The following is a 26,720-nucleotide window of genomic DNA, read 5'->3' on the forward strand; positions in this document are numbered from 1 at the left end:
GGGCCCCGTGACCGGCCTCTAGGCCCCAAAGCAGGCACCCAAGGCCGCCTCTGTGGCCGGCCTCAAGGCCACGAGGCCAAGCTCAGCGTTCGTTCCCGAACAGCCAAGGCCGAGTTCGGTGCTCGACTTCACATAAAATAAATAAAAAATTTTGAATTAAATAACAGAAATCTATGAAAATATATAGAAGTACAAAATTATTGCTGTAACCATGCGACCAAGTCAAAGAAGTAAAGATCTGTGTAGATTTGAAAACCATAAACTCAACCACCAGCAACAGAGTGGTCCAACACTATTAATGAGCTTTGTCTCTACGTACCAACATTAACACCTTCATCCTCCTATAAATACACACATGATTTCTTCAGTTTTCTTCATCCTTCAACTATCAATCTTACATAGTAAAGAGTTTTAAAAAAATGGGTTCAAAGGTTGTTGTTCTCCTCGGCCTTTCTTTGGCTGTGTTTCTCTTGATCGCTTCCGAGGTTACGGCCAGGGAAATGGCCGAGACTACTCCTTCTTCAGTTGACCGTAAGTTATAATTAATTATATAGTATGTACATTACTTTAATTTGTTGATGATATAGAATGTATTGACATTTTTATAATTCATTGGACTCTATTTCTGACCAACAATTGATGTTAGTTGGACGGAAATTTCGATGGCCATTTTTTGAAATCTCCATTTTGGTAAGGAAACATATTTTTGACCAAAAAACTCCATTTTCCGCCCAACCTTTGTTAAACGGAAATAATAAGATTTTCAGCTACTTTTGTTAGCGATTTACAGCTGTGTCTCGACTTTTAAATGACCTCCAATGATTCTCCAAGTTTAAAAAAATAACCACCCGTGATCCTAATTCTTAAAATAACTCGAGTTTAAAATGACACGAGATGTCCTAAAAGGACCACAAGTGGTTATTTTTTAAAACTTGGAGGACCATTGGAAGTCATTTAAAAGTCGAGAGACTACAACGGATAAATCGCTAATACTCGGAGGACCATTTGATGTATTAACTCTTTATAAATTTATTGGCCATATATTGGTAAGTTTGATTATTAGCTAATTATAAGCATCTATATACTGGTGGTGCAGCAAAAGCTGAGAAAGCAAGTGGGGTTGATGGATACGGTGGTGGGTATGGGCACGGTGGACACGGCGGCGGCGGGTATGGGCACGGTGGACACGGCGGTGGCGGTGGCGGCTACCACGGAGGCTGCAAACACGGTTGCTGCGGGCACGGCTACCACGGAGGCTGCAAATGCTGCTCATACAAGGGGCAGGCCGTGGATGCAGGCTATGTAGCAAAGCCTTAATTAAGCCTCACCACTATATATGGACTCCGTAAATGCATATGAAAATAGTGTATTGGCAATATGTAATAATGCATGTAGTGAAGTAACACTTACAGTTGCTTCTCTGCAATATCCTTATCATAAATAAATCAACTGGTTGCCACACAATTGTTTCCATCTGTTTCTTTCTTTATTTTCCTTTTTCTCTTTGAAAAACTCGCCATCACTACAAGAGTGTGTACATTTGGTATATTTCTATCTTTTGATCCTAATTAATTAGCAAAATTGATTGGCTCAAATCAAGAAGGTTCATAAGTTATTCAACCTGAGAGTCAAACTTATAATCTTATGATCAATCTAACACTCTAACTAATTTGAAACTTCAGACATTGTTGGTTAATGGCCGCATGCTCTAAGCAAATATCTACAATGAAGTTAGGTTTATCCTAATTTAAGTTTTTGTGTGAGACCTTTTCACGGGTCGAGACGGTCTCAATCCGTGAGACGAGTTGAATATTTGATTAAAGGATCAAATTTTTAATTAATGGATTGGTATTTAACCTCATTAATTAAATATCCGACCATCTCACGAATTAAGACTCGTGAAATGGTCTCACACAAATTTGTGCCTTAGAGCTGTTATAATTTCTGCCAATCTTTTCAATTACATCTAGTTTAATTCTTCTAAATATGCAAGCTCTAAAATATATCTATTTTTTTTAAATAATTGAGAAACTTGTCATGTTTATTTCGAATGGATTATTTTTAATTGTTTTTAGGTGGTTAAAATTTATTTTTCCGCTGTTTAAAAAAACAAATTGTCTTTAAAAAAAAAACAAATTATTTTTCCGCATTAGCCACAAATTAAGTTTCTTCTTGAGATTAAAAAAAACAAATATTTTTAATGTTTCTTAATGCTTGAGATTAATTGCTAGAAAATGGCTGGATTTGTTTTGCCAGTTTCGGTCTCCGGTGGTGTGGCTACCGTTTGGCGTTGGTGTTGTTATGACTGATGAGGAAAGATAGTGGAGGTGGCGCTAGTTTCCAGCGACGGTGGCCCTTATCCGTGCGGAGTATAAATTATTGTATGCCAATGGTTAACCATAAAAAATACATTTTAATATAGTAAAAGTACATTATTCGTGTATGTATTGAATGTACATTATACAAAATAATGTACTTTCAATTCTCAAATAATGTATTTTTTCATTAATACAATATACATTTTAATATACTAAAAGTACATTATTTGTATATTGAATGTACATTATTTAGGGTCAAAAATTGAAATGGGAATAAAATTAGATTTGTCGACAAAAATATGAAGGTTTTAAAAATTGGACTAAAGTGGGAAAAGAGCATTTGGGAGATACGTTTCATGTCAAAAACGCATATCTCATATGCGCTTGTTAATTTTTTTCTCTCGTATGTTGACCACTTGCCTCTCATGTATAATACATCATACGCAAGTTCCACTTGCATCTCATGGCCGTAGGTATATTGTCCCACAGACGCAAGTGCGAAATGCGTCTCTCACCACCGGCCGTCAGGGAGAACAAACACAAGTGGGATTTGCGTCTCTAGTGCTGGTAGAACTCCATGGCAAAAATGCACAATGTGGTTTGATTAATCTCGAAAAATTCAATGAAGTCAATTGTTGTTTGTGGCAGTTTGGACACTTTTCATTAGAGAGAATTCCTTTTTTGGTCCTACACTTATAGTGGCACGGATCATTTTAGTCCTCTATAAAAATTCTGGACAATTTATGGACACACTTATTGTGACGGAGATAATTTTGGTCCTCCGTCTATATTTTCGTTTGAAGGCCATTTGAGAGGGGAGTAATTCCATCATTTCATGATATCTCCTTTTCTTTATTCCATCCCTGAGCATTTTGTTCTTGATTGCAGATTCACGAAGCAAATTTGTTCTCTCTCAGATAGAAATTGAAGTCACCGGGTAGAGTTGAAGCGAATTTGTTCAAAGGAAAATGCAAGGATCTAAAGGAGGAAGCTGTAACTCTTCCAGTTCTTCGACTACAAGGAGAAAGTTATACGGGGAATGAATTTCGATTCAAGTTTGTGAATGTGGTTAAGAAATGGTTTTGAGAACATATTGGACAAATGAGAACTCGGGCAAGAGGTATTGGGAATGTTTAAGATGCAAGGTTAGTTGCAATTTTTATTTAAAAATTTTTGAATGTGAATTGGGTTTATAGGAAAAATATATTTTTGTTGTTTTTGGTGTGATGATTCATGGTTAATGTTAATTGGGTTTACGGGACAAATCATTAACTTTTTTTTTTAATTTGTGCAATTTTGTCAGGATGGATTCGTGGCTTGGTACGATCCCCCAATGTGCCCTAGGTCAAAGAGGATTATACCGGGCCTATTGAAAAGAATTAACAAAAATGAAGTTCAGAATGTAAGTTGAGAAGATGGGAAGATAGTGAAATGAAGGGTAATCGTAGGAAGGTAGGAGTAGAAAATGTAAATCCATGATGACACTTGTTATAGTTGCCCTTATTGTACTGTTAATTGGTTATCTTTCAATTGTTGTATCTGTAGGGAACAATGTGTATATGCTCCCATAATTGTTGTTTGGTTTGGTAATGTCTATGTTTTGTAGTTTTATTTGTCAATGTAATGTTTTCTTATTTGGGTTGGCAATGGTAGTGCCATTGTGTCATTGTGTCATTTAAGCTAAAATCAAAAGAAACACAATTACATTTCCTTTCAATAATGGAAGGCTGCCAATAAGGTAAAAACATAGCAAACACAAGTACACTTAGCATCAATAATGAAAGACTGTCAATAATAACCATTTTAAGTATGCCAAGAATAAGGCTGATACAATGTCATTGTGCCAAAAAAAACACATGTTACCAAATAAGGTTGATGAACACTATCATACATAGTACCAAAAAACCACACCACAAGGATCAACCTTACTATACATATACAATACCAAAAAAAGCAATCCCACAAGGATCAACACTTCCATACATATACAGTACCAAAAAACATCAGTGATACAATTTAGTCAATTTGCACAGGTTTGCCCAAGGTGTTGGTGAACCTTGACTTCAGTGTTGTCCTAGATCTTGTTAGAGATCCTTTTCTAACAGGTAATTTCTTCCTTGATGTCAACCCTAATCTAGATCTTTTGGGAGGAGGTCCAAGACAAATATTCTAGCTGGGTAATAGTCAAATTTCTTCTGGCTGAGTGCTGTCAAGGCCAAGCTCTGGCTGTGTAATTGAGATTTCTTCAAGCTAGGTTGTAACAACATGTTCAGGTTCATTATCATACAATGTTGCCACCTCTGCTCTTTCATTCTAGAATTCAATATTTTCTTCTACTGTACAGGAGGTACAAAACTGGATTGAGGTTGTGCAGATTTGGTCACAGAAGGTTGTGCAGATTTGTTTTTCCTATTCCTTTTTCTTAGATTGAGCTATATGATAAGGAAAAAAATTGATTAATGTATTTCCAATACAATAAATATATGCATACATTAAATGTAGATTATACCATTACGTTTCTTTGTTTTGCAATAGGATCTTCAGGGCATGTTCTAGAGTTATGTCCAGTCTTATTGCATTTCGTGCAATGCTTAACTAGCAAGCTAGGGTTCACATGCGTCCCATCCTTGGTTATCTTATCTTTGCCCTTGCTTCTTAATTTTTTTGGTCTTCCAAGCTTGCTTTGTGTATAGTGGAGGTAATCGTGGTTCCTTGGTTGACCTTGGCCATTCAGTAGGACCAACAAGCAGCTTTATCCTCCCTCCATAGGTATTCAAGTAATTTCTTATTAAGTAGCAAAGGTGTACATAATGATGCACATGCCCTTTTCCATTTTCATCCACATGGCACACACAACATGTTTACAAGGTATCCCAGTTAAATACCACCTCCTACAACTACAACTACCTCTCAACAAATCCACAGTTTGTTGCTCTAACCCCTCTAACCCTACCATGAACCTGATCTCAAATAGATTGTCATCACTTTGAGCCCCTAACCCCTCTAACCCCTCTAACCCTACCAGTTCATAGCTTTTTGTTTATTTTCAAATCTTTTTTCCATAAGCAACTTCCTAATTGATTCTACACAAGATATTAGGGGTTCTTCTCTTGCATCTAATATCAAGACATTGAAACTTTAAGATGTATTGTTCACTAGTGCATCACAAATAGAAAAATGGGTGAAATGAGACCTTGATCATTGTGAAGGGTGTTTGTCTGCTAGCCATTTGTATGCCTCCACATATAACTTCTTGATTTCCTCCATAGTATCAGTGAAAGTGTTGACTGTTGTTGACTTGGCTGCTACCCATAGTGCATCCTTCATTGCATTACCCACAAAACCGGCTAGTTTCATGTTCTCATGAAGATGCCTAACAAAGAATCTATGTGTGGCATATGGTAGTACATCCTCAAATGCAGGCAGGAGACCTTTCTGTTTGTTTGGAAATTTATATACAAGTTAGAAAACATAGAAATCATAGAATAACAATATAAAAAGAAGTGAAAAAGTTAGTTACCTGAGATAAAGATTAGTTGTTGTTATGCTTCAGTTGTGATTTCTAGGTCTAAGCAACTCCAAGAATCAACTCCATGAATCTTTTGTTTCCCCTTCTACAATGGCATAAGCCAATGGGAATATATTGTCATTCCCATCAATACTCACAGTAGTTAACATTTGTCCTCCATACTTGTTCTTCAAATGGCAGCCATCTACTCCAATTATTTTCCTACAAAACTTGTATCCCTCCTTGCAAGCTTCCCAACAAAAGTACATCCTAAGAGATCTAGATTTTTCTTCATACATCAAATCAGTTAGCTTGACAATAAATATAGTCCTTGGGTTAGTTTTCTCAATCTCCAAGCAGTAGTTCCAAATCTTGTTGAAAATTCAATTGTATCTCCTCCAATAATTGCCTTTGCTTTGCTAATTGTACTATAGGTTTGCTTGTTACTTATCTTCATTCCCTCATCAGTGTTCATCTTATCTCTAAACTCTGCACTTGTCCAGATTATGTTGCCTCCAATCTCTTTCATCCATCTCTTGGCAAGTCTAGTTGATTTCACCATGCTATTCCTATACACCCAACCACACCCATCATGCTCTTCATGATAACTTTCTCCACGACATTGCATTTTTAACTTTTCGTAAATTTATTCTGAAAGGGCATCCAAATTGTCTACATCTTACATACATCTTATTCTTATCATTCTTAGTAAACTTCAATTCCTTGCCATTGTTGTATGCATAATTGTGGACTGCATCTTTAACTTCCTCTTTTGTTCCAAATGTTAATCCAACACAAAACTTAGGGGATTTCATATTAGTGCTTGGCCTAAACACGAGCCATTTATACTTATGTTCTTCATCAATGTTGATGGATTTAACTAACCCAGGGTGTCCGAATTAATAAATCCAATAAATACAAGAAATAATAAATGGATAGTAAATGTGTTTGCATGAAATTGATAAATAAGCAGGACAAATGACATTTAACGTGGAAATAAAAAAGGTAAAAACCGGCCACGAGCCTTTTTGGGCTAAGCTAAGCCGAAATTCACTATGTTGTAGGTACATGTACATGGGTAGCCATTGCCATTGAATAAAATAAGGAAAAGGTAAGGAGAGAAGGATTATTTAGAACTGAAAGAGCCTGGCCCTTTGTTTGATCGTTCTGAGCCTTTATATAATGTTATTCCTGTGCAGTTGTAACTTCCCGTAGCCTTTCCTACTTTTTTGCTGGACTTCTTCTTCTTTGACTGTTATTATTATTGTTATATTTATTTATAAATTATAAATAATGATAATAATAATAATAATAATAATAATAAGGCTTAATATATTATTACATCATAAGTCCCCTACTTTCTTAGCCGCAAGTATTTGTCGGTATAAGAAAGTAGAGAACAAGTACACGTAGAACCAAACCGCAAAAAAATGATAACACTCAGAGTGCATCCTTAATGATAGGTGTAGTCTGGATTACTTGTTAGTGCACAGGACACCAAAGTTGGGACCTTCCCCGCTCGGAGCATTGAAGATCATAATGAGAGTCACGGTTAGGTGCGCGGAGCACCTAGAAATTCACGACAGTTACGTTATTTACTGCATGCTGAATAACATATGATTAGTGGGTGATGCCACTAATATTGACTTAAATATAAAATTAAAATGGAAGATAGGTTCAAAAATCTCTATCTTCTGTTATTGTGACCAACCGCTTATTTATTGTTGTGACTATTGTTTGAGGGTAGCGCAGAGCTTACCATGTAATTTAAGAGGTAGCGCAAAACTTACCGTATAATTTAAGAGGCAGCACATAACTTACCTTGCAATATAATTAATAGCACAGAGCGTACCATATCATATTATATAGGTGACAGTCGTTCGAATAAATTAATGGTTGGCCACATCAATTGATTAATATTAATATAAAAATGATACTAATAAGAAATACTTTCTGAAATACTTATCTTTTAAACTTTAATGCCCAGTTGGAATTCACTTCTTATCATACTGTGATTCTTTGTAACTACCACCATAACCTTCATTCGCAGGATCGCACATGGCAACAACAATTCAAGTTGCAACGCATCGACAACAACAGTTCACGGTTTCTCGCATCCAAAATTTTCTCCGAAAATTCCTCACGGCTACCTGCCAAAGATCAGACAAAGGATCTCAGACTCATATTTAGTCCGAAATAAGTGAATAACCCCTCTTCTACATATTCTTCTCCCTCTTCCCGATGGTCATGACTACTATACCTTTGTACATGTACTAGGACATACATAATAAAGACTTTCGGCTTGACTTAGCCCAAAAAGACCCGTAATTTTTACTGCTTTGGTTTCCACGTTAAATCCTTGTGTTATTATATTGTTTATTGATTCTCTGCAATCACTTTATTATCAATATTATTGTTTTATTTATTGGATTTATTAATTCGGACCCCCAGATTAATTAAATCCATCAATGACTCTCTTGTTGAGAGTCGATTAAACACTCAAGTTTAATTTCCATGATTCCCATTGTAGAGATATTTTTGCCAAACATGGACTCTACATGAATAGGAAATATTATATAATTCTTTCTTCTTAATTTCCCGTGTGCCCTATAAATACATTCACGAGTTCTTCATTTTTCTTCATCCTTCAACTATCAATCTTACATAGCAAACAAAAAATAAAATGAGTTCAAAGGTTGTTCTACCCCTCTGCCTTTCTTTGGTCGTGTTTCTCATGATCGCTTCTGAGGTTACGGCCAGGGAAATGGCCGAGACGACTACTACTTCAATTAACCGTAAGTTATAATTCACATACGCTACAAGTCTACAACTTAACTTTTTTTTTTTTTTAAATAAAATTTTTAATTTTTAATTTTTTAATTTTTTTTATTCCTTCTTCTTCTTCTAGTAGCAATCTCAAACCTTCAAAATTCAATATTCACAATTTCATAACTGTATATTCACAATTTAACACAATTTTTTAATCTATATAACAAAATTGTGAATATAGAGTTAAAAATTTGTGAATATTGAGTAATGTAACTTTGTATATTGAGATCTAAAATTGTAAACATAAAGTTCTAAAATTATGAATATGGACCTGCAAGGTGGACCCGGGTCCATAGCATAATGGATGTTGGACTGCTCGGCTCAAATTGAAGAAATATTTAATGGAGTTGGATGAGACTATTTGGATTAATTGGGCTACTTAATTAATGGGTTTTGACATTGATTTGGCCCATTAAGAATATATGTGGACCATATGATTTTGGAAGGTGTGGGTAATATGAATTGGTCTGAAGATCTGCATACCGAAACTCTGCCAAAATCTCGCCAGTATATCATTTGGAAAACTTCATTTAAGTACCGGAAGCCCTTCTTTGAAGATCAAGTTGCATATAAGTCATTCTTTGAAAAACAAGCTATTTAACTCCGGAGGCCCTGCAGCAATTCGGCATATTCTGAATTCGACATACTTCCAATCGGCATGCTTATAGTAGAGAATCAGATGATTTCTTATATCCAGAGATTGTACCCTTCTCGTTTGATACATACTTCATTGTAACTAATACACTTTGAATTTTGAAATATATACAATTTAAATTTTCTTTACCTAGACAATTCTATTTGAAAAATAAGGCATGGATGAAACTAACATTTCATTTGCCAGACATATTCACCAAGAATGATTGTGTTTGTGTTTGTGTGTGCGTGCGCACATATGTGTATATATATATGTACACACACACATACTGGATCAAGTGCGGTCAGAGATTCTTGTGCGGTCGGACAAATTGCACCTTTATGTATGTATAAATACACGACAAAGTGTTCGGAAATGCATAAGAATGAAATTTACAAATGCACCACACCTAATGGTGCATTTTCAAACACTTTGTGGTGTATTTATGCGTACCTACTAGTGAGTGACTGCATAGGAATATATATATATATATATATATATATATATATACTAGTTTTTCCTACGCGCTTTGCGCGAAGACTTGTGCCCAATCTTTCAACTTATTTAGTAAATTATTTTGAAATATATATAATGCGTTTTCTTTTCCTTTTTTTTTTTTAGTTGTCGATGTTTCATAGATATTCGTGCCAAATATTTGTTGAGTATGTATTTTAAATTAACACAACAAATTCAATTTAATTGTGATATATTTATTCCACTGTAATTTTTTTCATCCCATCCATTGTAATTTTAAGGGTACTAAAATTTTGTATTACAATATTTTTGTCTTTGAAAATGAATAAATTTTTTTTAAATCTAGTCTTCTTCGAATGGGAGATATATCTCTTATAAATTTATATTCATATATTGATCTACATAGTAATTGATTTCAACTATCTAAATTCAACAACTTTCACAAATTGATATCCAATAATCGTGTCTCAATTCAACTGCAAATGCATTATGTTGCTGCTCATTTGATACCTAGATATTAGATACAAATGTTATTGAAATGAGATGAATTTGTAAATAATAACATAAAGTTACAAAAAAAAAACTTGAATTAAAGTTTGAACAAGACATTTTAGTAGCGAACTAAGTGAATATACTTAAAAATAACCATTGTTCTGGGAAATTCTTCTTTAACAAAAATTTTTAAGTATCGTTGAAGTAACTGATAAATTACGAATGATAAAATAAATTATTTAAAATTTACATAAATTACTTATGCCTTCATACCACTTCACACCATAGTAATTAAATATTGTCTTATATTGTCAACATTATGCATTTAGGCAAGTGATTTTGTTAATTTTGCTATTAGCACCCAAAAGAAAAACAAATGAAAATAATTATTAAAAACTGTATTACATATCAATCAATAAGCTAGGAAACTTAATATAAAAAGTTTAAGAACAATAAAAAAAAAGAGTAAATTGAATTTAGAAATTACATGCTCTCGTTTTGAATGATATATCACACTAATGTATTGAACCATAGAGGATTTGTCATGTATAGATATACATAACACTTGAATTCAACTGTCTCAATTCATACTCTGATTAGCATTTTATTATTTTTATTTATTTTTAAAGTTAGGGGGAAATAGAAAGTGAATAAGGTGACCATTTGTAACCACTCTCCCATTTCTCATTATCATATAATTGAGCTCTCTCAAAATCCCTTCTATCAAATATTTACACCAAATGACTACTAATTGTGTGTGTGTGGATGATACATGAAGGTTATTTAGAAAATTACTCACCATTACTTGTAGATGTAATTTTGTGTGTGAGTGTGTGAGATTTGTGTTTGTATGTGTATATGGACTGGAAAAAAAAAGTCACAGAATTGTTATAATTTATGTTTTGATAAAATGTTTATCAATAAACTAATATTTCTTTATACCGTTCATGTTTTTTATAGGAAGGCGCTAGCCTTGGCCTTTTACCGATCAATCCACTAATTACCTAGAGCTGGACTTGGTATTTTACCGGCTTCTGCCTTTCACCATAATGCAAGGTGATGGATTTTACCGGCTTCTGCCTTTCACCATAATGCAAGGTGATGGAAATGCCATGGGATTTTGCTAGAGAATGCAAGGAAAACAGATTAAAGGAAACAGAAAATGAAGATAAAATTCCAAGAAAAGTGTACTCATAATCCAAGAAACTGATTCTGAGGTGCATTCTGGTACAGGGAGCAATTTGTTTTTATTTTTCCATTTTACAGCATGCAAATTGCATCTCAATAATCTGGAAATTTATAGGAAGTGAAATATGGGTCCGACAATGGCTTGGCTTTAACTCCCAACGCGTTGCAGTAGTAGATACCAATTAAGAGATTAATCAGAGTAAAATGATAACCAGATAGGTGGATAGCTTTCACTCAAATCAAACTCTTAGTTCCACTATAAAAGCTAGTTTACGAGCGTGTAAAAATTTGACCTAGTTAAGTACTACTCCTAATCTTTTGTAGAGCCGATGTGAAATAATATCAAAGTACAAAAAAAAAAAACCAAATAAAATTAAATCTACAATGCCCGTGGTGGAGTTGAGATTCCTGTGAGGTTCTAAAATCAAAACAAAATATAAATCAATTACATTATAAACTCATATTTTCTATTTAATTTTTAACCAACTTGGTTGGTGTAGTGTCTGTGCACCCTTGTCCTTGGAAAAGGTCAGGACTCATGAGTTCAAACTCTCTCTTATATGAAAAAGTATCAATTTGGCCAGTATCAATTTGGACAGTATTCGGTGTGTAGGAGATATGGCCGAATTCACACCAAATACCACCAAATTAGTAGTCATTTGTCTCCTCTCTAGCTCTCTCAAAATCCCTTCTATCAAATCTTTACACAAACATAGAAACACAATTGATGAATGGGAGACTAAAAAGACAAAAAAAACCAAATGCCATTTAGAGGAAACCGAGGTTTGATTTTCTGATTTCAATCTAAATCAGCAAATCAGTTGAACCTTTGTATTTTGGATCACTAAGAACATGGTAAATGAAAACTACAGGCTGACTTGGATACCAGAAGAGCAAAAGCTCTGGCACATTACCGCAATGAGGTTGAGAGGATTGTAAACATTTCGGAAGGAGCCAAAAGACAGGCAGAGCAGAATGGTTATACGAATGCATCAGTGTGAATTGGTGTAAATAAAAAAAACGGAAGATTAGGGGAAATAAGGAAAGGAAAAGCCAAGAAATAGGGAAAATATAGAAGGAAAATGAGTGGATGAAAATGAATTTATACTTTAACAGTTCTTTAGTCAACTTTAATGGTAACGGAATATGCTGGGCATTCTAGTCCATAAAAATGTAGTGTACAACATTAAGAACATAATGTACAAGAAGGTAAGCAATTAAAAAAGGGACAAAAACCAGGGATATAAGCATCATTGAAACTTATTGTGTTTTTAGATATATATATATATATATATATATATATATATATATATATATATATATATATATATTCCGATTCATGTGGGAACCACTACTTACGGGTGCGAACCTATGAACTCCTATGCACCGTTGAGATGTTAGATTAAACGGCCAAGATCTAAGGATTGGTGCAATAGTGCATCCAATGCAATTGTGCAGTGGTGTAGTGATCTATATTTACCAAGTCAAAATCATTAGAAATCACAAGATCGAGTAAAATTAGCGGTGCTCAATGGTACACATGTTCACATCTCATTTGAACTTAATTATATATATAACCTTCTTTTTTTTTTGTTTTTTTTTTAATTTTAAATAATTATTGTAAAGTATTTTAAATAATTATTTTATTTAAAATTATTTTTATAAAGTCAAATTTGGGGTAACCTGTTAAAAACCGAGAAAACTAACAAATTGGACTAATTGCATGCAATAAGTTAATTTGAGGAGTCAATTGTAATTTTTTTATAAGTTTAGTGACCTAATTACATTATCGTAGGTAGTTCGAAGACCTATTTAACACTTATTCCTACTAAATATTTTTCATTACAATTCGAACACTTATTCCTACTAAATATTTTTCATTACAATTCGGACCCACAATTTATCCATTTGTATATTTGTGAAACATAGTCACATTGCCAATGCCCCTTCCCACAATTTACTTTAATGTCTTATTCATATTATGCAATAAGTACGTTCACTTACAACCACATGTAACAAGCTACTAGTTAGGCAACTTGGACTTGAACTCCCAATAGTCCAAGTAGCATTTTCTGGAGCAAATCTGGTCCCCCATCCCACAATACTTTTCGAGAAGATTTGTCATTCCACTCATTGCATTTATTTATTTATTTTTAAATTGTGTGTATATTATATGTATATTTGTTGGATGAGGTTTATATAATTATGCCACTTTTAATCTTTTAACTATTTATTTGGTCATTTTTATCTTTTTACTTTTTTATCTTTTTCAATAGATCAAATTCGATTCAAAATGTTAAAAGTGTCACCACTTTCACTAGAATCCACTCTTTCACAATAGAGTCTTTTGAGGGGAAAAACAAAGCCTTAAAAAGAATTTGAGAAAAATTCTAAAAGAGTGTCAAGAGAGTAAAAATTAAAAGAAAATAATTTTTGTTAGACTAGAACAACCGAAGATTGAAAATTTTTTGTTGTTGAATTTGTATGAGAAGAAATATCTATTGATTAAGAACCTGTAAAGTGGATTTTGATATATTCAATCAAATATTTTATATATTTTACAAGTTTATTGATAGAATACTAAAATTTTATCACGTTATGCTGTCAAGGTTGTGGTGACTAGTTATTAAAACACAGTTTTAATCAAAAGGCATTGCGATGTATTGTGATGAATATTTAGTACGGTATTAACTACAAGATAGAGTCCTAGTTTAAGAATTATCCATGGTTGTTAAGTACGAAATAATTAGTGGGATATGTAAAGTCCGATTATGTGTTTTTAGAATTGTTTTACAGATCGAAAACTAGTATTTTTTTTCTAACAATCTTTGCAGATGATTAGCAAGGTATCCCTAATATTAGGGGTCTTGGTATGAGCATAATGCTCCCTGTTTAACCTTGGGGTTTCTCTCCTCCACGGATATAAAATATATATATATATATATATATATATATCATTGGTTACGAAGGTGGTAAAGTCTCAATGGTTGAGTCTTTCTTGCACAAATAAAATTTGCACAATGGAAAAATTTTTCTTTTTAAGTTTTTGGATTTTGATTTTTTAGAGTGGTGTGACTTGTTAGGGAGTTTTTGATATGTTGGGGAATGATTTTTCAATGTATTTTCAAGAATAAGTAAAGAAATTTTATTATTTTGAGTAGAAAAATAAACTACAGCAATACTAGTTTGGTTACTAGGTAATCATTATACACTTAATTTTATTGTTTTAAATCAACATTTTACTATTTGACAAAAACTTGTGTGAGATACTGTCACGAGTCTCAATCCGTAAGACGGGTTAGATCTTTGAATCTTTGATTAATGAAGTCAAAAATCCGACCCATTAATCAAAGATCCAACCCGTATCACAGTTTGAGACCCGTGAGACGGTCTCACAAGTGTTACCCTTAGTAGTTTAGTCTAATTTCATTAGTTTGGTCTACCATCCCCTAAGAAATCGTGAATTATAACTTATTTCATTTCAATTTATTTATAAAAGTGGGGAAGGGTGAAACAAATTAAATAAAGAGTTAATTACCGATTTGGTCCCTCGACTATTGGGATTTCACCATTTTGGTCCTCGACAATTTTTCTTGCCCAATTAAGTCCTCGACTTTGAAAAAATTAACCAATTTATTAGTCCTCCGTTTATTTTATCATTTGATATCCGTTAAATCATGACCAAATTGGTAATTTTCACTATAATCAAGGGACCATTTCAGTCAAAATTAATTATCGAAATGGTCTCTTGACTATAGCAAAATTATCAATTTAATTGGTCCTGATTTAACGGATGTTTAACACCAAAATAAACGGAGGACCAAATTGATTAATTTTTTCAAAGTCGAGGACTTAATTGAGCAAGAAAAAATTGTCGAGAGCCAAAGTAGTGAAATCCTAATAGTCGAGGGACCAAATCGATAATTAACTCTTAAATAAATCATTCCTTCCAAAAAAAAATTAAATAAATCATTTAAAGAGGCATATAATCGTCGGTCAGCTTTTGTCAATCGTTTCAAAAAATAGAAAAGCTACTTGAGCTATAGAAATAAGGTGAATTAAGCCCTTTTTAAAAAAAAAATTGAAATTATTATAGAAGTGATGACATACAAGGAGACTGAAGGAGTGTTGAATAAATTAAGTCAGTAAGATTATTTCTACGATTGTCCTAGTTTTATGCTTTATATTAGCACATGTATTGGCTCTTCTTAACTGTAAGGATTTTTTATTTGCTTCTATTTAACTATATTCTGTTCTTGTATGGCCTAGTTAAGGCTAAAGTTCTAAAACAATAATACAGAGCTGATTCGTCCAAGTATGAGCACAAAAGCAATAATACAGAGCGGATCTGTCCAAGTATGAGCACAAGACAATAGTCTATTAGGATTAGACCTAAAATTTGGGCAATCAGAAGCTAAAGGTGTATTCAATCAAAATTTTAATAAATTTTTAAAGACTTTTAAAATTATAAATTTTAAATTACTTTCATATAATTTTTTATAGACTTTTCAAGAATCTGTACTATTGAAGGTAACAAAAAGTCAATATCGCCTCCACTGAGAGTGCAACCCGGTGTCACTACTAGACCACAAGGTCTTGGCAACTTTAATTTGTATTAGTTTATAAAAGTCTATATGACAAACATTTATAAATTTTTTAAAATTTTTTTATATTAAAAAATGTAAAAGTCATTAAAACTCTAAATTTAATATACCCTTACAACCATTTTAATAATTTCTATTAATATAATATTATTTATAATTTTTTACAAAAAAATTTATAATAACCACAAAATTTTAAGTTTCATTTTTCTGTAGGAGTTGACCATTAAGCTTGTTGATTTGGGCAAATCAACTACTTGGTTACGACAAATGAAATTTAATCAATTGTGCAGCAATAAAATAGGAACGAGTTATAATTAAATGGATATTTCTAACAAAATAAACCCACAACAAAATATTAATAATGTATACTAAATATTTTTCATAAAATTTGGTATCCACAATAACTTTATCCATTTGTACGTGCATGAGTGTGAACGTGATATTTTTGAAAGAGTTCAACATTGACAATGGCCATATATATATACACGTCCTATTCATAATAAGTTTTGCAATGACATGTAACGTGGCAACTTGGTCCTCAACATCCAAATCCAATTAACGTTTTCTGGACCCGGCCATATATATACTAGTTTTTCACGCGTATTGGGCGAATGAGATAATGCCCAATGTTTATTTTTAAATAAATATTTCAAAGTATATCAATGCAAGATTATATAGGAGATGTTCATACATATGTAATTGAATGTTGAATTTGTTTATTTGAATTGGTAATTCAAAGTTTATAATGCAAGATAATATATGAGAGATTGATTATAATTGTCACTAAAATAATTGTTTGCAATTTTGTAAAAACGATAATCTAAATACTTAGTCTAAAAATGATAGTATAAATAAATACTACTTTTTTGTTTGAATTTCTTTAAGTCTTTAATTCTCTTTCGAGTAGCACTACTCACGGCAGAAAATTCCGTTGCCATTTTCGTCACCACTACTCGCGACGGATTATTTTTGTCACGAAATGAAATATGACAAGCCTAGAGGCTGCGCTACGGAATGAACTCTGACGTGAAAATGCAAAATTCTGTTGCAAAACGCGGTTCGCAACGGAATTTTGCGTTTTTGCGACAAAATTTTTTCGTTGCGAATTACGATTTTTCTTGTAGTTTGTGTACGCGCGACTCGAATTTCTTCTCCTCCTCGTTTCTTGTGTTGGGTTTATATTCTCAAAATTGAAAATTCTATTTTCGGTATTTATTTATTTTATAAATAAATTCAAACCTTGGTTACGTACTAGGTTGAATTGTTGTTGTTGGGATTATTTTTTGTAAAATTATAAATCCTATTGTTTTCGAATTATATATATATATATATATATATATATATATATATATATGATTGTTTTATCGACTTATTCTCCACCTTCACCTTTCACCTTTCACGTACCTAAAAAAAAATAGTTTTTACCTAATTTAATGGTCCGGTGTTGCAAAAGAAAAAATGAGGAGAGAGAGATGTCAGCTTTTGAACACCTATAATTTCAGAAAGTGCTAATGGAAATCTTTCAATCCTTCAAATTTTTAGGCCAATCAACTCTACATAAAGAGCAACTTTAGAAGCGTTCGTTGCAGAAGTCACCAAGTTACAAATACTCTCATGAGCAAACAAAATTCTATTAGTCGAGTACACAAGCGATTTTCAATGTTTTAGGGCTTCAAGAATCAACTTAGATTATGTCTAATTACTCTTTAAGACTAAGATTCCTTATCTCAAGGATTTGACGAGCTTCCCTCAAGGGGACTTGGTGGATAATCCTTGAAGAAGTCATGCACTAAAAAACACACAACTCAGTATCAAAACCATTCGAAGAATTTCTAAAGGAGTTCAACAAGTAAGTGAGTAACATAGTTGGCTTGTTTTATAACTAGAGTGAAAGACTACCTTTTAACTTGTATTGAGTTGATATTAGTGAAACCTTTTTTGTTAAGGAAAAGAGTAGTATAGTTTACCCGGACCACTATAAAAATCTTTGACTCAATTTCAATACTATTATCTCTTTACTTTTCATTGAGCTTAATTGTTACACTTAGTGAGCTCTTACTACAAATTTTCTTTAAGGCAAGCTAAAGACTTCTGTTGTAAACACTCAATATTTTCAAAAAATTTAAATTTATTGAAAGTCTATTTAACTCCATCGCAGCCATGGATGAATATATGAGAATTATTATTATTATTATTATTATTATTATTATTATTATTATTAAAAAATTGCTGTAACCATATAGCCAAGTCAAAGTATGAAAGCTCTGTCTAGATTTGAAAACCATAAACTCAACCACCAGCAGCACCGTGGCCCAACCCTATTAATGAGCCGTGTCTCTACGTACTAATGTGAACGCATTCAATCCTCCTATAAATACACACATGATTTCTTCAGTTTTCTTCACCCTTCAACTATCAATCTTACATAGTAAAGTGTTTTAAAAAATGAGTTCAAAGGTTTTTGTTCTCCTTGGCCTCTCTTTGGCCGTGTTTCTCTTCATCGCTTCTGAGGTTACGGCCAGGGAAATGGCCGAGACTTCTACTTCATTCGACCGTAAGTTCATCATCATTCATATTTACTACAATTTAACATTTTTTTCTAGCAAGTAGCTAGCGAGCATAAACATTCTAGTTCGGAGGTGCCATCATAATTAATGACATGTAGAAACTTTAAAATATGTTTTTGATTAGCCTTAGTAAAAATAATTTATGCATGTATATCCAAAATCTAATATGCATTTCAATATAATTTAAATTTTTAGTAATCGTATTATCGAGTTTACATTTGAATTTAATCATATTCATATGTGTTTTTTTTTTTTTTTAATCATATTCATATGTGTTAAATGTTATATATTGTACATAGGGATCCAGAGCGTATTGCACCACACATTATTTGGAAATACAGCAGAATTAAACGTATAAATGCACCACACACCAAAAAATGCACAACACCTAATGGTGCATTTTCGAACACTTAGTGATGCATTTATACATATCTAATGCTGAGTGACCACACAGCTGCACAGGATATATATATATATATATATATATATATATATATATATATATATATATAGGGTCATGTTCAGGTGTGGCCGCGCCTTCCCGTGCGGCCGTGCAATTTACCCACTCAATGTTAAGAAATACATCACACAGTGTTCAGAAATGCACAATTAGAAACAGGGAGCTATGCGGTGTTTTTATGCATTTTCGTAACATTGAGTGGTGTAAACCGCACGGGAAGGCGCGACCACATTTGAACAGATTTCTATATTTATATATATAAGTAAAATTTATATACAATTACAAGATATTTAGGTAGTTTTTAATTGATTGTTCCTTAAAATTTGATATTGACTGAGATCAAGCCTCATCCACCCGCAAAAGAGGCGGAAAAATATATTTATGATTCATATCATATTTTGTTATAGACATTCCTGGTTCCGCCCCTGATTGTACATATGTATTTTGCAATTTCTATTTTGGCAAAATTTGATTAATTAGCTAATTATATATATTGCTGGTACAGCAACGAAAGCTGAGAAAGCAAATGGTGTTGTTGGAGATGATAAGCACCATTATGGTGGTGGTGGAGGAGGATATGGAGGTGGCGGATATGGCCACGGAGGACACGGCGGTGGCGGGTATGGGCACGGTGGACATGGCGGTGGCGGTGGTGGTGGCTATGGCCACGGCGGTCACGGCGGAGGAGGATGCAAGTACGGTTGCTGCGGGCAAGGCTACCACGGAGGCTGCCAAAAGTGCTGCTCATACGAGGGAGAGGCTGTGGATGCAACAAAGCCTTAAGCCTCACCACTATATATACACTTCGTACATGCATATAAAATAGTGTATTGGCAATCTGATCTGTAATAATATATATATGCTTGTAGTGAAGTAGCCTTACTGTTACTTCTCTGCAATATCTTTATCATAAATAAATGATTTGGTTGTCATACAATTGCTTTTGTCTGTTTCTTTATTTTCTTTTTTAGCTTAGTTTATTTCTTCAAAATTAAACATAACATAGAAGATTAGAAGCATGGTTGAAAAAATGGTTAGGCCCTATGCGGCGATTATGCGGTGATTAATCGGGGCCTTGGGACCGGTGTATTTTCGTTTTAAATCTGTTTATATTTTTTAAAATTTTTAAGACTAATAATTATAAACTATTTAATACTGTTATAACTATATTACTAATGGCCATTATTTTGAGACTTTTCATTTGCCACTTTCCAACTCCCTCATTATGTTGAGAAATGAAGAGTTGTACTATTGTATATATATACATGTTGATGGATGAATAAAAGGTGGCTTTTGAGCTTTTGTGATCTTGTGTTCTTGTTATTCTTCTTCTCCTTTGCCTTATCTACACTACACTATCATATATATATAATCCTAAGCAATTACCGGGCAATCACCACGCGAGAACTGAGCTAATTGAGAAGCCAAATTACAACAAATACTTTAATAGTTAATACTAAAATATTAAATATTAACCTAAAAATACTAAAATATTAAATATTAACCTAAAAAACATTTAGATAGAACTTGAACAATTTAAGATTTTTTTCGCTCAAAACGACACATCGTTTTGAGTGAAATAGCACATTTAAAAATCAACAATAACTAATAGTATAGGCCGATTAGGTGGGCTAGGAGACCTAGGCAGTTAGCGCCTAAACAGCCTAGGTAGTGCTTGGGCGGGCAGCCGATGCCCGATGCCTTGGCGGGATTTTAATTTGCAACACTGCATAGAAGTAGGAAACAAGATATGCTACAGGGAAGAATTAATAAACATCAATTTACAAATACTAATTTTTAAAAATGTAAGACACTAAACTCGGGAAAAACTTGCAAATAAAAAAATGGAGATATTTAAAAATTTATTTTAAATATAGATAAACTAGTGTACAATTTAAATGGAATTGTGATATATGTTTAATAGGGGATTAAAATTAAAATATTACTTTGAAATTTTGTAGAAGGCCATTTTGTAATAGCAATGTAAATCATATCTTAGATCTTTGTTGTGGTATTGTAGGTGTAAGGTCATCTTAAATTCAGTTGATACTCATGATTTTAGATAAATATTTATTGTAAAAGTTCATATGATTTGAGCCCCTATATGAAATGTAATTATAAATTAATTCAACGTTTGCTACTATATATCTATTAACTGAGATAAATATATCAAATGGTTGTAATTATTAAGTAGATTTAAAATTAATAAATAATTTTGAAGTCATGGATTCAAATCTTTACATATATAAACATTTTTTTAACTTCATAAAAAAATAAAAAATCAAACTAAGAAGCCCCTCCCAATGTTAGGAGTTGGAACCAGGGCGGGTGCCTATCTCGCCCACCCTGGGTCCCGATTATAATTTATAAATGAGTAGTATGTTCATTAGTCTAAATTAATTTACCCAATCATTGTCTTCATTGATCTAGTTGTTTAATTGGCGGGGACAATCAATTTAAATGATTCAATTGACAAGTAACTGTGGACTGAAAAGATATGGACTTGAATAGTGGTGCAACTAAATTAAGGTATTAAATAAATTGGTGGTACCGTTAATTTGACAATTACAAATTAATTATAGACAAACAAATTAAAAGTTTTTTTATGATTCTTTATTGACTATAGTTATAATACATTGAGATAATGATTGTAAATTTTTCTATAAATTAAAATTGAATTATAAATTGAGCAGATACTACAAATATATTAGATTGCAGTAAAAATTTGAATTAAAATTAAAATTCAATAATTAATTCAAATGTTGGTCATGACTCATGATGTTTTGAGTTGGTAAATTATCGTGTGAATCATAAGAAAAAGTACATTTTTAATATACTAAAAATATATTATTCATGTATTGAATGTAAATTATATAAAATAATTTAAAATAATTTACTTTTAATATTTAAATAATGTATTTTTTCTGAATATAACATACATTTTTAATATACTAAAAGCGTATTATTTATGTATTAAATATATATTATTTGATAATATGATTCACACAGTTGTATAGACTAAAGTTCACACATTAATAACGATTGCTTTGAGTTCTCTTGGGCCATGCGTCAATACTGTCGCAGAGTAAGTGTGAAAACTGAAAAATTTTGAAATTTACTTCAATTTTCAAAGTGATATGACTTGTTAGGACTTTCATTTTTCCAACATTGCGGCATGATTGATATCTATACATACATATATATATTAGGAAAATAAAATTTTACTATTTCAAGTGAAAAAATAAATGATTGAAATGTTAATTCAGTTGTCTTTATATTTTTATTATATCTTTATTTACAAATATTGATTATTGAATTAGATATATATGAATCTCAATAATGCACTCACAGATTTTCGTTAACAAATTTAAATTTTTATTGGTAAAGAATTAAATTGGTTTATTTGTCAAAAATAAATCTCAACAAAAATATGATAGTGTTAATTTATACTCAAATATTTTTTGATAGAATTTGGACCCACGTACAATTAATTCATTTGTACACGAACGTCGACAAGCATGATATTTGTGAAACACTAACGACACATTGTCAATGACCCTGCCCACAATGTACTATCCTTTTTCACATTATATGCAATAACTTCACTTAAAACGACTTGTAACAAGCTAGGCAACTTGAACTTCAACTCCCAAGTCCAAATAGCATTTTCTGGAGGAAATCTGGTCCCCATCCTACTATACTTCTCTAGAAGATTGTCATTGCACTATTGCACTAATTGCATTTATATATTTATTTATTATTAAATTGTGTGCATATTATATGTGTATTTATTGGATGAGGTTTGCACATATAGTTCAACTACTTTTTATCTTTTAATTACTCATTTGATCGTTTTGACCTTTTAACTTTAAAAAACGTACAAATTAATCAAATTACTTCTAAAATGTTTGAAAGGTGAGGATGATCTTACCATTCTGGATTGAATTCGTAATGATTTTAAAAAGTGAAGGGACAAAAAGAGAATAAATTGATAGTTAATAATCAAATATGATAATATCATGAGTATATTTTGTGTTAGACCGTCTCACATGAGATATATATGTAATATTTTTTAGTTAAAATATAATATTTTTTCATTACTACAATTATAGCCTTTAACGTCGGTTATTTTTCCTAATTTTAGTCGATTATTAAAGTAACATAAAAAGCATGGGCATAGTATACTAAATTATAGACGTCGGTTCACCAATCAATGTCTATACTATCATATCAGTTCTTATACCGTGGACCAAGGTCACAAAACGACGTCGTTCCAATAAGTGGGAGAAACGGATCCCGTAAATCTCCGTAATTGATACTACAGTTCATCTCAAATGATACTGCAGTTGTGTTAAACTGATATTGCAGTTCTGTTAAACTGATATTGAATTTGTGTTGAACTGATACTGTAGTTGTGTTGAACAGATACTGCAGTTGTGTCTGTAACTGATACTACAGTTCATCTCAAATGATTCTACATTTGTGTTGAACTAATACTGCAGTTGTCGGAGGCCGTTTCATCCATCTAAAACTGCAGTTGTGTTGAACTGATACTACAGTTATGTTGAAAGGGAACTGCAGTTGCGCGAAATGGAGGCAGTTTCATCCGTCTGTTTTCATTAATCAAAACGACGCCGTTTTGTCACTTGGACCACAATGCTTGGTGGTCTGTGGTCCACGATAAAATTTGCGCTATCATATATAGGTTGGTTATACACAAACCGATGTATATTTTTTTAAAATAAATAGATTAGACATTGATTCTAAGGAAGAACAGACGTATATACCGTAGTACAGACGTTGGTTCTCCCAAAAAATTGAAGCCTATAATTTTAAAAAAAGTAATACCAAAAAAAATAAACAACGTCAATTCTGCTTAATAACCGACGTTATTAATTTTGCTAAAAAAATAAATTAATACAATAGATCAATTCTACCCTAGAACCAACATATATTGTATTTTAAAATAAATAAATAAATGACATCGGTTCTGCTTAAGAACCAACGTTAATTTTTTGTTTTTTAAATAATATAATAGACGCCGATTCTACATTAGAATCAGCGTCTATTGCATAGATTAAAAAAAAAGAAGAATATATGTCGATTATACACAAAAATCGATGTATATCCCGTTTGTATTAACAATACTAAATATTACATTTTGCTTTGTAAAATAGTTTATCAAAAAATATTTAATACAAACAATTGTCAATAACAATTCATTGAAAAGTAGCTAAACAATTTCAAACAACAGTATTTTTCAAGCAAAATAATATATAATATATTCAAAATATACCAAACAATAAACTATACTGTAAAATATAATTTCGCCTAAAGGAACTGTGATATATTGTTTACCAATTTATTTAGGAAAATTAATTTCATTATAATTTTTACAAGCGTAATGTGATAAAATAATTACCTCAGGATTTTAAATTCTTATCTATTATCTATCTTCTTCCGGAGCTCATCCATCCGCTTTCGCAGCTAATCAACCTCATCATGGTGTGTGCTCGTGGCCCACCAAACTCCTCATAGATGAATCCTCCCGATGCAAGTCGTTTGTAGTCAACCTCGGCCCTAGACAGCCTTGTGTCGGTACTCAAGCATCCAACCGTCCCAAGGAAAACATGGCTCAAGTCGCACTCCCTCCCTCTACTCCCTGGTGCTTTCATCCATCTCGCCCAACACCACCTCCTCCTTACCTATCCAACAATCGAGGCGAATTGACCTCCCTATCAGCTTGAGCTCCTTCGATTTGTGGAGGCCGGGTGCTTGGTGCCATGCTTTCCCCCTGAGGGGCCAGGGTGAGGGTCAACTACCCTTGCGCAACCCCATGCGGAGCTGCAGTACCAAGTTGAGGGGGCTGCACTAGTCTTTAAAGACCCTCAATGAGGCGGGTTTGCAAGGTAGCGGCTTGTTGGATGGCAGCCACCCCGTCTTGGAGGCCTAGGGCTGGAGGTGGGGTAATTGCAGCCGACCGACCATTGCGGTTGTTGTTGAGTTAGTGTATAAGTCTCTTGTCGACCTCATGGAGAGGGTTTGCTGGCTCACAACCCAATTGAGCTCATTCCCGTCCGGGGTGAGTTGGCTGTTACGAGAGCCATATATGAGAGTTGCGTGAATTGGACCCCGTCATTGCTATGGAAGGTTAAAAAAATAAGAAGCACACTCGAACTTGTATGTCGAGTGATCGCTATAAAAAATAGTAGTTAAGTATTATGGGTGAAGAGTTGTCGTATCCGCAGGGATTGGTGATATGGCACGTACTTGTGAAACTATTAGACTTTTATTCACTAAAACCTTGAACGCATAAGAATCCAAACACACTCATAAACATGGATAAATATATTAACCCTAATAAACACACTAAAAATATGAAACAAACGGAATAGGAAAAGATAGGACTCAAGTTAGGGAATATCACCTTCTAGATGCTATAATAATTATAATTTATGGGATTAAGGGAGTCAAATTCAACCTTGGGTTCAAAGATTGCCAACACCAACTCGATGTACTAACACGCTACTCTCGTGATCCAATGCTAGGCCGAATAAGAATACAGGGGTTGTCCCACTCTCGTGACGCTACCAATCATCCTCATTAGGCTCAAGTAATCTTGACCTTTAACATTCCCTACTCTCGTAAGTAAACCTGAAGTTCATGAAATGTGGTCTAAGAGAAGTTGGTGGTTGTGAAACGAGCCTTGGGGTATGCTAACCCCTGGACTCCTTACTCGACCGGTTGCCAAATTTCGTACTAGACGAGTATTGACAAGGTGTGTGCAAACTCATCTACAAAAGAACATCTCACAAGAAAAGAACCCTAGATTGAGTTTTACACCTCTTATGCAATAATCACAAGAATAACATTAAGATAGGCAATACAACTCTAATCTAAGCCCATAAACAAACTACTCACACATATCGAACATAAACATAGCAAAATCACAAGTATAAAGCATAAACATTGCAAATGAAATAGATAAAGGAAGGAAGAACTTCTCTATTGACAATGGAAGAACAATTCTTGAAATCCAAGCATGAATCCTTCAATACAAGCTTTCAATATGATAAAGAACCTAACTTGAAGATAATGATGAAAGGAAATTAAGGAAAATAGCTCTCAACTGCCTAGGATTCGAGAGCGGTCAAAAGACGAGTAGTCGCACGGGCTAGGCACGCTTGTGCAAGCGACCGTGCGTAAAATCTCATATTTGTGTCCGGCGACTCTACAACGCAGTTTCGACTTCCAGGCCAATTTTGACCCCTTTAACGTTAGAACTGGACTTTGTGGTCGTCATGAAAGTTGTAGTCCTTCGCGTTTTCTTTCTAATGGAGCATAGATCACCTCATTTAGACATTTCTACGCTGGGATTTTATCCAAATACTGAATAGTGGTCAAGATGAGCGAAAATTGCAACTTATTGCTCTTTTGTTCCACATTTTCCTTGGCTTGCCTAAATGACTAAGACCATTGAAACACCACTCTATGGCTCTCTTGGAAGTATTTTAGCCATCTCTTTAGCTACATGTTGGCTCCCATTGATTCCAAATGCATCCGAAATGATCCATTTGACTCAAATATCCTCTAATAATGCATGAAAATGCTTTTATCTACTTTTTTTTTTTTTTTTTTTTTTTTCA

At 33.1% G+C, this 26,720-nt stretch overlaps 2 protein-coding genes across 2 annotated transcripts; both read left to right on the forward strand.

Annotated features, from left to right (window-relative positions):
- The first annotated feature begins 369 nt into the window (after positions 1-369).
- Positions 370-1,464, forward strand: LOC116017048 (glycine-rich protein-like). Its single transcript, XM_031257562.1, has 2 exons — positions 370-531; positions 1,097-1,464. The coding sequence occupies exons 1-2, from the start codon at positions 420-422 to the stop codon at positions 1,315-1,317; spliced, it is 333 nt and encodes a 110-aa protein (XP_031113422.1). The 5' UTR covers positions 370-419; the 3' UTR covers positions 1,318-1,464.
- A 16,978-nt stretch (positions 1,465-18,442) lies between these two features.
- LOC116014866 (glycine-rich protein 3 short isoform-like) lies at positions 18,443-20,011 on the forward strand. Its single transcript, XM_031254822.1, has 2 exons — positions 18,443-18,601; positions 19,580-20,011. The coding sequence occupies exons 1-2, from the start codon at positions 18,493-18,495 to the stop codon at positions 19,855-19,857; spliced, it is 387 nt and encodes a 128-aa protein (XP_031110682.1). The 5' UTR covers positions 18,443-18,492; the 3' UTR covers positions 19,858-20,011.
- Positions 20,012-26,720: the final 6,709 nt, after the last annotated feature.

This window comes from Ipomoea triloba, chromosome 4 (assembly GCF_003576645.1).
Source record: "Ipomoea triloba cultivar NCNSP0323 chromosome 4, ASM357664v1".
Taxonomy (NCBI): Eukaryota; Viridiplantae; Streptophyta; class Magnoliopsida; order Solanales; family Convolvulaceae; genus Ipomoea; species Ipomoea triloba.

What these genes read in the sequence shown, in the direction of transcription:
- LOC116014866 (XM_031254822.1), top strand. Translation starts at nt 18,493, where the DNA reads ATGAGTTCAAAGGTTTTTGTTCTCCTTGGCCTCTCTTTGGCCGTGTTT. An exon ending in GACTTCTACTTCATTCGACC is followed by an intron (nt 18,602 to 19,579) that starts GTAAGTTCATCA and finishes TTGCTGGTACAG; the next exon opens with CAACGAAAGCTGAGAAAGCA.
- LOC116017048 (XM_031257562.1), top strand. Translation starts at nt 420, where the DNA reads ATGGGTTCAAAGGTTGTTGTTCTCCTCGGCCTTTCTTTGGCTGTGTTT. An exon ending in TACTCCTTCTTCAGTTGACC is followed by an intron (nt 532 to 1,096) that starts GTAAGTTATAAT and finishes CTGGTGGTGCAG; the next exon opens with CAAAAGCTGAGAAAGCAAGT.